The sequence below is a fragment of the Beta vulgaris genome, chromosome 5 (genome assembly GCF_026745355.1).
Source record: "Beta vulgaris subsp. vulgaris cultivar EL10 chromosome 5, EL10.2, whole genome shotgun sequence".
NCBI classification, from domain to species: domain Eukaryota; kingdom Viridiplantae; phylum Streptophyta; class Magnoliopsida; order Caryophyllales; family Amaranthaceae; genus Beta; species Beta vulgaris.
This window is the reverse complement of record NC_079206.1, coordinates 15,648,038-15,660,340: the sequence shown is the minus strand read 5'-3', so window position 1 is coordinate 15,660,340 and position 12,303 is coordinate 15,648,038. Positions and strand designations below refer to the sequence as shown.

Below are 12,303 nucleotides of genomic sequence, written 5' to 3'. Positions count from 1 at the left end.
TTCTCACCATGATGATCTGATGCCTGGTGATATAACTTGTTCTATAGCCTCTTTACTGAGACGTGATAATAAACCGAACTTGAGATATGGCATTTTGTTCAGATGCTAGGATAACTATAAGTTCCAAAATAAAAGCATCTCTCTTTATGTCCTAATTAATCTATAAAACGTACAAATGCAAATACAAGAGTATCATTGGTGATGGGAAAGCACCATTAAAAGTTTACAACCCTTCAAAGTCCTATCATAAAAGTGATTCCTTATGGTACCAATGTATCACCAACACTTAGTGGTGTCAAAACATGTTCTCAAACAGGTTATGGGTATACTCATGGTGAACCAGGATTATGATTGTCAGTGCTCCAGGCCATGATTGGTTAGGTTTTTTTCAACTAGGTCGAACATATTTGAATCATTGGATCCCCGAGTGCCGGACAGGTCTGAGCGTTCCATTTACAAGTCGATTGATTCCCGGGTGTGATCGCCGTTGACATTTTTTGCCGGGTTTGCACGGGTCGTATTTAGGTTTCATGTACGGTTGAGTTAAGTCAAATGTACTCGGGTTGAATTAGTAATGACCTTAGCTCGATCACATCGGGTCCATCCGCTACTGAACGTCAATTCAACTTCGGGCAACTCCTGATCAGGCCATCTCGATTGTGTTATGTATTTTGTAAACGAATCATATTAATAAAAGTATTAAGATCGATAAAAGTATTAAGATTGTGTTATGTGTTATCTCGATTGTGTTATTCCCCAATTGAGGATGAAGGAACTCTTGATGTTGGAGTTTTTGTTGAACCTAGTGATATTGACTTTGATTCTATTCCGTGATTCATTTGCTCTCTTTTTGTTGATGCCCATGTTATGTTGCTTTGATTGTGGTGGTTGTTGTGGTGGTTGTTGTGGTGCTTGTAGGATGGTGCTACTTTGTTGGTTTGATATTATCTTTGATAGAATTGACCCATATTTTTGACTCTCAATTCCAAAATTAGTTATGTATTTGTTGCCCCTAGCTCTGTGAGGCGGCGCTTTTTCTAGACATCTAATTACGAACATGATACACATTTGAGAGCCAAAGACATTTTATGAGCTTAGGAATTGCCGCCTGCCCATAGTGTTTTGTGGCTCGTTTATATATTTATATTTTGTGATGTTGATGGAGTCAAGTGCTGGAGGATAATTCTTCTGGTAACAATTTCTTAAAACTTCTTATAAGATCTGAGAGCCTAAAAAATTTAAATTTTTAAAAATCTTCGTGGTCATGTGTTGATGTTGCTTGTTGGATGCTGCTGGTTTGTTGGATATTGTTGGTGGCCTGCTGGTGCATTTTGGTGGCCTGCTGCTGCATTTGCTGGCTTGCTGTTTATAAATTCAGCAATTTGATTTTTGTAAATTGTATGAGAGTGGTATAGATATTGTATTTTGAATTAATTTATAATATTATATTATCTCGATTCAATTACCTAACTTTGTTCTTCAATCAAACAAGCTAAAATCTTAATTTTATGTTGAGTAATAATTAAACTATAGTATTTTATGGAAGCATTTGTATTATGCAAAGCAACAAGTAAATTAATAAGACGGCATTAGTAAGTACTCCCTCCGTTTCCTAAAGATCTCCCCTCTTTCCGTTTAAGTGTGTTTCCAAAAGATCTTCCGTCTTTTACTTTATTCCTTATTTGGAATTTTTCCCCCTTTTTACCCTCTCATGTACCTATCATATGGTCCACCATTGTATTATTAATTCAATTTTACTCTCTTTCTCTCTCCTCCTTTAATCTCTTTTTATTTGTTTATTTATCTTAACCCCTTTCTCTCTCCTACTTTACCCACCCCACACCCACAAAAATTAATTCTCATTGGTATCTGTAGTAACAGTAACAAGGAAGATCTTTAGGAAACAAAGGTATACTAAGAAACTAATAGCCAAAAAGCGATCAAATAATCTCATCCACATTTTCAAAACTGACATGTACTAAAATTACATCAAAGATTTGGATAAGCAAAAAATGTTATGTACTAAAATTACATCAAAGATTTGGATGAGCAAAAAATGTTATGTACTAAAATTACATCAAAGATTCGGATAAGCAAAAAATGTTGATATATACTTCGTATATATATACATCATACATGTTGTGACTTTAATAATATACATCAATACATGTCAAACTAAAACAAGAAAGTAATATACACAAATAATTCAAAAATAAATGAAAATAATACTCCCTCCGTCCCAAAATATAGTTCCCATTTCCCTTTTTTCACGATAATTTATGCAAGTAGAATATAAGAGGGATAGTAAAGATTTTTTATTTATTTAAATAATTGTTTTATGGGAAAAGATGAATTTAGGAGAGAGAGTGGAGAATAATTGGTGAAAGAGCATTAATTGTAACATTTTGGTTGAATAAACAAAGGAAAAAACAAAATTCAAGAAGCAAATAAATGATGAGACACGGTTTTTCTAGACAAATTACGAAAAAATGTGGAACTAAATATGGAAATGGGAACTGTATTTTGGGACACCTAAAGTGGAAATGAGAACTATATTTTGGGACGGAGGGAGTAATATAAACCAATACATGATATTGAAAGTGTAACCCTTAAATGTCAAATTAAATGTAATTTTATTTTTTATTTAATTAATTATTAAATGTAAGCAAATTTATAAATTAACATATTTAAATGATTTTGTAGATATATAAAAAAATTGAATTTTAATAATATCTTGTTGAATAAGGTCGGGTTCGGGTTTGAAAGCAGGTATGTCTGAACAAGTCAAGATATAATCTTGCTGGGTGCCGGTCAGGCCTGGGTAATCTCAGGTCAGGTTTCGGTCTGGTCTGAAGACTAACCCTCACAGGTCGAACCAGGTTGAAGTCAGGTCAGAATCAGGTTGACCTAACGATCATATCTGTTTCTGACACCACTACTATCACTTCTGTCTCCCTGATGAATTTTTTTTGTTCTTATTTGGTACTCTTATATCATCATTTTATCTTCACGCAACATATAAGAACTTTTTTCAAAATTTATTTGAAATGATAAGAAATTTGTCAAAATATCAATTTTTGAGTAAAACAACATTTTCAAAATCTTTTGGCAACTTAAAACCTTAAATTTTTTTGCGAGATATAACTTTGTCTTATTTTCCGACATTGATTTTGAAGTTCCCGACATCAAATAAATCCCATATGTGACACGACTCTTGTTGGGCAAATTCCACACCTATATACTTCATATGTTTAGAAATAGTTGCACATATTTTCACGTTTGTTGATGTATGTTTCGAACCATTAATATCTTTGATTATCAATAAGTAAAATATATTAAAAGTTGATATTAAGAGAATATATGTTGAGACGCATCTAACAAAATCCCACATGACCATATTTTTTTTACAATATAAATCACCAAAGACAATCAAAATGTAACATGTGAATAGTAAATACTATGCAAACAGTGCAACTATTTCTAAATGGGGAAATACATTGTTACCCTTCTAAACACATAGGAGAAATATTTTAATTTTTAATTTATTTTGCAACATGATGTAAATTTTATATTTTGACGTGGAGAAAAATTTCGTTGACTAGACTTTAGTTAATTTGAGCAACTTTTTCCTCTAAAAAAATAGCAACTTCTAGGAAAACCGACAACGCAACGGAGCCCCCACCACGCGAAAAAAGTGAGTAAATGGAAAGAGAATCGAATTCTAGAAAATTCCTACACGACAAAGACAGGGGAGGTTGAAATTGTCAAAACCAAGTCTTTATCATCTTCAACATTTCAATATATTTAATTTAAGATTGTCCAAATTACCGTCTTTCACTGCAATTTACAACATCACACCAAAGGTTCGTAACCCATCTCTCTCTTTCTCTCTCCCTAAATTCCTTTTCACCGCTTAAACTTTTCTTTTGCTTTGAATTTCATACTATGTTGATCAATCTTATGCTGTGAATTTTGTTTGTAACAACAACAAAGATAAAAAGATTGATGATTATTGCTGTAAAATTGGATTAATATATCACAATATTCTACCTTGATTCTTTGATTGTGTTTCAAAATCTTTAGGGTTTCCATAGTTGATATCATGGATTTGAAAAAAGAAGCGAATAATATGAGTTGATATTTTACCTAATCTTTTTTCTGACAAATTGTTTACACTGTCTATGATTTTGATTCATCTTTGCCAAGCTTATTTGTGTAATTCTACCAAGCAGTAATTTTGATCATGCATCTGTTTTCTAGGATCATATTGCTCAACTTTGTTTTTTCTATGTTTTTTGGCGGCTGTGTATGTTGATTTTTGAGTGGGGTCATTTCTATTTTGTTTGTTTGGTTACTGTTGTGTTGCAGATTCACAGTAAAAAAAGTGTAAAAGGGTTAATTTTCGTTAAATAAACTTCAATTTTAATTGATGGGATTCATTTCAAATTGAGTAATGGATTGAAAAGTCTAAGATCATGATACATGGGAAGAGTGAAATATTAAGGTATTAGACAAACGTACACCTGATTTACCCTTGAATTTTCAATGTTTTCTTTGGATTGAAATGTTATTGATGAGGTACTCCTGGACTACGCCTCCAATCTTTTGCTCAGTTTTGTTTTTCATGGAGTTTGATTGGGTTATAATGAGTGAAGTGCTTGGTTTCTTCTCAATTTAATATCAGTAAATGAGAAAAAATATATTCATTACACGAATTTAAGTGTGCTAATGTATTACTTAGGTTTACAAGTGGAGGAATGATGAATCGTTTGCCGGGAATGGACAAATAATTCAGTTCTACGAGTATTTTGGTTAAATAGTTATTGATTGAATAAAGCAGTTGTTAAGTAGTTTGCTTACTGTACTTCCCCTGAGTTTGAGGTTTATCGCTTTTGTTTAGCCCATTTGTCTTTGCCCTTAATTAGTTAACCAAGTGCTAAATATGCTACCTGGACTCGTATGTCTAACATGGTCAGGTACGTGTCTAAGTGTCTGACTAGGCTATTCTATCTAAATTTTCAATGGTCCAAAATGAAGTGTCCAAGTGTCTGTGTCCACGTCCAAGTGATCCTGATACGGGTACTTGAGGTAAATTGAAGAGTCTGTGTAACTAAATGCTAATATATGGGTTTACCGCTTACAAATATTTGAAAATCCAAGGTGATGAAGCTTTAGGCAGTTCCTTAGTGACAACATATATAGAAGGTGTCTAGAATTATCTGTACTGGTCCCATTCAAAAAAAAAAAAAAGAATTATCTGTATTGTGTCGAACTCAAATTTAATTCATAATTTCAGCTGTTTTGGGTAGAGAAAATTTGCCAATAGGTGATCTATACTCTATAGTGAGGTTTGTAATGACAATCTGCTACATCATCAACAGGCACTCATTGTTTATGACTTATCTTTAGCTAGTTCAATTCTTGGCAGTAAGAGTGATCTCAACCACAATTATGTGTTTGATGTTGTGGTGGAACTAAGCTGTAGGAAACAATTTGAAACTGTTATTCTGTTAATGATGTGATATGTGTTTGTGCAGCGTTTTGATTATCTGATTGAAACTCTGTTTTTCTCTTAACATAGAGGGCCGTCAAAAACAATATTTGGCCTTTGGTCCGTTTCTCAGACATGATTTCTCCCCTGGCTTCTTTGTTTATCATTTTGTGGGTATTATATAGCAGAGTTTTTGGTGTGTGAGTTTTGCTTTCCTTAATGTTCTGGAACTAATGAGCCTCAAAAACATTACATTGGTCAATCTGTCATACACTCATACATTTAAGCTTTGAGACCGAATTCTATTGCGGCCCTTGGTGTAAAAGCTAATTATTCACGCACAAATAAGTTATTTGAAGACAATTTTTTTTTTTGGGGGTGGGGGTGGGTGGGGTGTTGATGATCTCAATTGAGTTGTTTAAGTCTTTTAGTGCTAACTTAGTGCCTAAATGAAGTGTTCAAGAAGTTCTGTGTTAAGTATATTACTTTTTTTCAGAGCTGGGTATGCATAATACAATTATGTTATAGATTGTTTCCATATGATTTGTGTTATCCCCTTTACTATTATTGTTTCTTGACCCCCATGTGACCAATACTTGGTTGTCAGTATAGTTTTTATTGTTTCCTGGAAGTTTTTGTGCTTGATCTGTGTTAATCTAAAGAACATCTCCAATCTGTATGAAATCAGAGATATACCTAACAAATTGCACCTTGTCTGTTTTATTCAGGAAGAATAACAGAGTGCATGGCTGAAAACTCATCACTTGGCAAGAAAGTTTCTTTGGATCTGGCTAGGGAATTGCTCATTGCAATTTCCGAATCTCTACCGGAAAATATTATCAGTTCTGAAACTGGCGAGGAGCATACAAATGGTCATCACAGTGCTTCAGTGACCAGTGCTGATAAAATTGACAAGCTTAGGTCAGAACTTATCTCAATTTCATATGTACCACCAGACAAAATTGCACTTCCAGCAAATGGGCATCCATGAACAATAGTTGAAATGATGTGTGTTGTATCTTGTGAGAAAAAGGGCTTCTTAAGTTCATTGTGTACTACTTCGGCACTCTTTAGCCAAGTCTTAGAAACTGTGATCAACAAACATGTACATTGGATGTAATTTCTGAGTTTTGCGTGGTTTGTGTGATATTGATGAATTTGGTATAAAAACAAAAGGTTTGAGTTCGTCTCATTGAGTTCCCTTTGTATATAAATCGCTCCTGTTATAAGTTCTTCGAATTTGTCAATTTGCTATTAGAAATTGTGGCATGACTCTATAGCTCTTTAGGCGTTTTTTGTTTTCTGACATCAAATCTTTAAGCCTATTTTGTTTTTCTGTCATCAATATAAAATATAAATGTGTTTCTGGTAAATGGAGTTCTTAAAATCAGATAGTGCCTTTATACATTTGGATCTAGAGGTCTTTATTACTCTAGGGTTCATTTTTTTTTTCTTGGAGATGATGTTACATTTCAAGTATTTTGATCAGGGAAAAAAGAATGCATTTTTTCTTTTTTGTGTACTAATACAATCTTTGCTTGGGCACAAATTTAATTTTACAAACGAATAGTTGCTTTTGGTGCCCTATTTGTTTAGCACTTTGTTCGACATAACAACTGTTACATCAAAATTTTGTAATTATAATTTCTTTTTATTATAGAAGCAAATTTTAATTAAAAGCACCATAATTAGACGCTGAAGAGCTGACAAATTCACCCGAGATCGTGGATAACCTAACCACCCAATTTAAGTTAATGGATGAAACCTGAAGAAACATGTGTTGGATGGATCAGTTCAAATACGGAAGTGAATCCGACCCACCCCCTATAAATATACTCATTTGCTAAATGTCGCCCTGTAATTTCCTACCAACACCCTATATAAATACATATACATGTCTTTATACTTTAACACTCACTATCCCACTCTCTTTCACTCTCCCTCACTCTCTTCACTATTCACTACATCTCTTTCATCAACAAGGATCTCCCATTAAGAACTCTGGCAATTTTTCCGGCGACAATAACTCCGACAACTTTTCCACCTAATTTTCCGGCCACATTATTAATATTAAGGAAATTTTATAACTCTTTTAATACACAAAATTGGACTACATTGACTTTTTTAAAAAAAGGGCCCAGGCACCTAAATTAGGTCCCGAACCCGTGATTAGGCGCCTAAATAAGGTGTCTGTACCTGTGGTTGGGCGCCTATTTAGGCGTCTGACTATAGGTTTGGGCACCTAATTTAGGCGCCTGTACTTGTGATTGGGCGCCTAATTTAGGCGCCTGACCACAGGTTCGGGCACCTAATTTAGGCGCCTGACCACAGGTTCGGGCTCCTAATTTAGGCGCATGTCCCTGTGGTTGGGCGCCTAATTTAGGCGCCTCTACCTGTGGTTGGGCGCCTAATTTAGGCGCATGTACCTGTGGTTCGGGCACCTAATTTAGGCGCCTGTGCACTTTTTTTTTAAAGTCAATATTGTCCAATTTTGTGTATTAAAAAAATTATAAATTTCATTAATATTAGTAATGCAATAATGTTGCCGAAAAATTGGTGGGAATAGTTGTCGGGGTTATCGTGGAGTTATTGTCGTCGGAAAAATTGCTGGAGTTCTTGATGGGAAAGTTAGCCGGAATAATTGTCGGAGTTATTGTGGATGAAAGAGATGTAGGGAGGGAAATACAACCCATGTATACAAATACAAAAATACCGAGCGTTAACTGGAAATTCTAGGGCGGCATTTAGCAAGATCCTAAATATACTTCATCCGTTCTAAAACAAGTGAAATACTTGTATCAAAAAACTCTCATATAAAGTAGATAGATGTTTCACTTATCTTAGAACGAATAAAGTATACTGTAACAAAAACAAATATGTGAAGACTAGGCCCAAAAACAAATCTGTGAAAACTAAGCAGAAAATGTCAATCAGAATTCTACAATTGGTACCATTGTCATAAATGAAAATTTGAACAAAAATCAGGGCCCAACCGGGTTCGAACCGGTGACCTATTGATCTGCAGTCAATTGCTCTACCACTGAGCTATGGACCCGTTGATGTATTATTAACAATAAAACAGCTATTTATTGGAAGACGAAGACAGCGTGGAAAGCTTACTTGTTCTTGTAGTTAAAGTGTGTGGATTGTAAATTTGACTCATTCATCTGAAGTCTAAACGTAATGCTAGAAAATCTTTGCCACAGTCATCTTCTAAAATCTAAATTATTATTTTAAGGGGTGCTGGATATATATCCTAAATCTTAATAATGTGAATGAGCATATTTTAAGAGATTTAGGTTTTATCTTTTGTTTGATCTACTAACACTAATTAAAACTTCAATAAATTCCTGCCCAATCTTTTAAAAATTTCAAAGATGTGCAGATACAAACATCAAAATCTCTTATCTTATGTCCACTTCATCAATAATTTCCTGCAAAATCTTCCAAATTTTTAGCTGAATCATCCAAGATTATAAATCATCAATTATTCGTTTTTTTCTCCTTATGTTGTTTGATTATGGGTGCTTTCAGAAATTGATTTATGCATGTCATAAAGATGCAGAAATTATACACCATGTCATACATATATTTGATACTAGATTTACAAGCATATAAGTAGTATCTTATACATAAGGGTATCATAATATAGTACATGTCTGATACCTATAAATACAAGTTATACATACATGTTGAACAAAATAAAAGTACAAATTTCAAAGTAAAGCACACAAAGAAAACTAATCATCTTTTTGAACTAGTTTCCTTCATATTGGAAAAAAAATTACTTCTTTTTCAACCAAAAGTTATTATTTTCCTATAATGGAGATAAGTTGCTCAGTTTGGATGGTGTTAAGTGTTATATTGGGTGGTTTATTGGCATTTTACGGGATACTTAAAAATGGAAATGAGTTGTTTTATGTAAGGAGATTAGGCAAGATGAGACATTTGCTTCCTCCGGGTGATATGGGATGGCCATTCATTGGCACTCAATTATCTTTTCTTAAAGCCTTCAAATCTGGTGATCCTGATTCTTTCATCTCCAACTTTGCTTCAAGGTTCCTCTCTTTTCCCTATATTCTATACTCCCGCCGTTTCATTTTAATCTACACACTTGACACTTAAACTTTTCACGCATGTCAATGCAAAACTTTGAGGACATATATCTTTAGTTTTGTATCTGTAAAAACTATAAAAAGTACATACACATGACTAAATTTTCATCTGCGTGTAAATCACAAATGATGGTCAAAGTGAACATTGTGAATAGTGTAAAATATCAAAGTGTAACAATTAAAAGGAAACGGAGGGAGTATATGATATACTAGATAGTATGGTTTTTTTTTGTTGCATTTTAATTTCACTTGTGGCGTTTGTAATCATGCGTCTTGCCTATGCAAAGTTGAGCTAAGCTAACCTGTGAAAGGGCGAGTTTATTTTTATTATCCTAGAACAAAAGCTCGAAGAATGAGTACCTTTTCAAGTTGGAATATTATACAATGTAACAATTTGCTACCAAATAACTTCTAGAAGTATGATTTATACTGTCCTGTTTTTATAAAGAATATGTCTTATAAGTATCTATTTAACATGATTTTGGATGGAATATGACAGATTTGGAGCAACAGGAATATACAGAGCAGTAATGTTTGGAAAACCATGTGTTATAGTCACAACACCCGAGTCTTGCAAGAGAGTCTTATCAGATGATGCAACTTTTGGACCTGGTTTCCCTGAATCAATCACCAAACTTATGGGTAAAAAGGCATTCCATGGAATCTCTCAAGAAGAACACAAGCGCCTTCGAAGGCTGACAACAGCTGCCCTTAGTGGTCAAGAAGCATTGTCCATTTACCTTAAACACATCGAAGAAATCGTGAAGACCTCATTGGAGGAATGGTCTATCATGTCAAAACCAATTCAGTTCTTGACTGAGATGAGGAAGATTGCTTTCAAAGTGATTATGTATGTTATGGTGGGTGAGACGAGTACTGATCATGTCATCATGGAGGCCTTAGAGAGGGAGTATACAACTCTTAATCATGGACTCAAGTCCATGGCTATTGACCTTCCTGGCTTTGCCTATCACAATGCTCTTAAGGTTTGGTTTCAACTATCAAAACTTCGGCTGATTAGTGCATAAGTCAAAGTGTTATGAAAGTCGAAGTATTTCAAGTATTTTTAAACAAATGAAGTATATCTTAGTAAACTTGTTATTTTCGCCTTATGTTTTTTTAAAATGGTTCTTTTGATTTTTTCGGATCAGGCTAGGAAGAGCTTGCAGAAGATATTTCAGGGAGTCGTAGATGAAAGAAGGCTAGGAAAATTGGTACATAAGAAAGAAGAAAAGAAGGATATGTTGGATGTGCTAATGGGTAATGAAGATGAAAATGGGGGTAAATTAAGTGATGAGGAGATTGTAGATTTAATCATCATGTTCTTGAATGCTGGACATGAATCTTCTGGTCACGCAGCTATGTGGGCAGTTGTGCTCTTACAAGACCACCCTGAGGTCTTCCAAAAAGCTAAGGTAAGTATGCTAATTAATCAAAGTACTTCTGTTTTCACAAAAGTCCCAAATACTCATTTTAAATCTATGCTAAGAAATTATTATTGTAAGTCTAATTAAAACAGAAGTTGATTTGTTTCTTCTTAATACCAGGAAGAGCAGGAAAACATTGTAAACAAGCGAGGGCCTAATCAGAAAGGACTGACATTAAAAGAGACCAGACAAATGGAGTATTTATCCAAGGTAACATATACAAACAACAAAATTAATCAAACCAAATGTATAATTACTTTGCTTAATTTTTCAATTAACATTATGTTTACGGTTCCAACAAGGTCATTGATGAGACACTACGCGTTGTGAATATATCATTCACCCTTTTTCGAGAGGCAACCAAAGATGTTAACATCAATGGTTAGTGTTACCTGAATACACTAAAAATTTGTCTAAGACAATGTTTTGTAGAAGTATGAAACAGATGAGAATGAGATGAAGTATTTTGTCCCCCCTTTTCTTGAAGGTTTTATTGTACCTAAAGGATGGAGGATATTGCCCTGGCTAAGAAGTGCTCATCGAGATTCAGACAAGTACCTAAATTCTAAAGAATTTAATCCTGCAAGATGGGATGTAAGTGCTAATATCTTTGACTCGAATCTCTCAAGGTCATATTTTCTTCAAACAGAACATAAGATTTTGCAATATTGATGCAGGATCCAAAAACAAGAGCAAATTTCATACCTTTCGGAGCAGGAAGTAGAATGTGTCCTGGCCGCGATTTAGCTAGACTTGAAGTCTATACCTTCCTTCATTACTTCCTCCTCGACTACAAGTATGCCACTTTTTTTCTTTCCCTAGTAACTGGGTGTTGCTTTTCTAAAATCTGCTACTTCTTATTTTCCACATTGTTTATAACATCCTAGTTTTTTAATTAGTAGAGAAAATTTACATGGAATTTATCTTTTGTGCAGGTTAGAAAGGATTAATCCTGGATGTCCTGTAAGATACTTACCTATTTCAAGGCCTATCGATAATTGTCTCGCCAAAGTTACAAGGGTGTCATACTCAACCTGTGCTATATAGCACCTAGTAGCTTATATGGAGGAATGGCTTAGTATTTTATGCTCTATCTTTCTCCTCCCAAGTCCCAAATCTTCTATCATGAAATATACTGTACCATGAAATTATTGTTGAATGAAACATGTTTGCAAGTGTAATATTGATATGTTTAAGCAACATTTTCTAGTTTCTTTGAAGTTTGTTTGTATTTCCTTTTTACAATAAAGCGATACTCTTGTATAGATTC

At 34.1% G+C, this 12,303-nt stretch overlaps 1 protein-coding gene, 1 long non-coding RNA gene and 1 other non-coding gene across 3 annotated transcripts; 2 read left to right on the top strand and 1 right to left on the bottom strand.

Moving 5' to 3' along the window:
* Window positions 1–3,647: 3,647 nt before the first annotated feature.
* Window positions 3,648–6,723, top strand: LOC104892945 (uncharacterized). Its single transcript, XR_789990.3, has 2 exons — window positions 3,648–3,863; window positions 6,220–6,723. It is a non-coding gene; the product is annotated as an uncharacterized LOC104892945 (long non-coding RNA).
* Window positions 6,724–8,474: 1,751 nt separating this feature from the next.
* TRNAC-GCA (transfer RNA cysteine (anticodon GCA)) lies at window positions 8,475–8,546 on the bottom strand. Its single transcript has one exon. It is a non-coding gene; the product is annotated as a tRNA-Cys (tRNA).
* Window positions 8,547–9,313: 767 nt separating this feature from the next.
* Window positions 9,314–12,270, top strand: LOC104892989 (ent-kaurenoic acid oxidase 2). Its single transcript, XM_010679016.4, has 8 exons — window positions 9,314–9,549; window positions 10,106–10,592; window positions 10,758–11,021; window positions 11,154–11,243; window positions 11,336–11,414; window positions 11,521–11,627; window positions 11,711–11,829; window positions 11,969–12,270. The coding sequence occupies exons 1-8, from the start codon at window positions 9,314–9,316 to the stop codon at window positions 12,078–12,080; spliced, it is 1,494 nt and encodes a 497-aa protein (XP_010677318.3). The 3' UTR covers window positions 12,081–12,270.
* The last annotated feature ends 33 nt before the right edge of the window (window positions 12,271–12,303 follow it).

What these genes read in the sequence shown, in the direction of transcription:
- LOC104892989 (XM_010679016.4), top strand. Translation starts at nt 9,314, where the DNA reads ATGGAGATAAGTTGCTCAGTTTGGATGGTGTTAAGTGTTATATTGGGT. An exon ending in ATCTCCAACTTTGCTTCAAG is followed by an intron (nt 9,550 to 10,105) that starts GTTCCTCTCTTT and finishes GGAATATGACAG; the next exon opens with ATTTGGAGCAACAGGAATAT. An exon ending in CAAAGATGTTAACATCAATG is followed by an intron (nt 11,415 to 11,520) that starts GTTAGTGTTACC and finishes CTTTTCTTGAAG; the next exon opens with GTTTTATTGTACCTAAAGGA.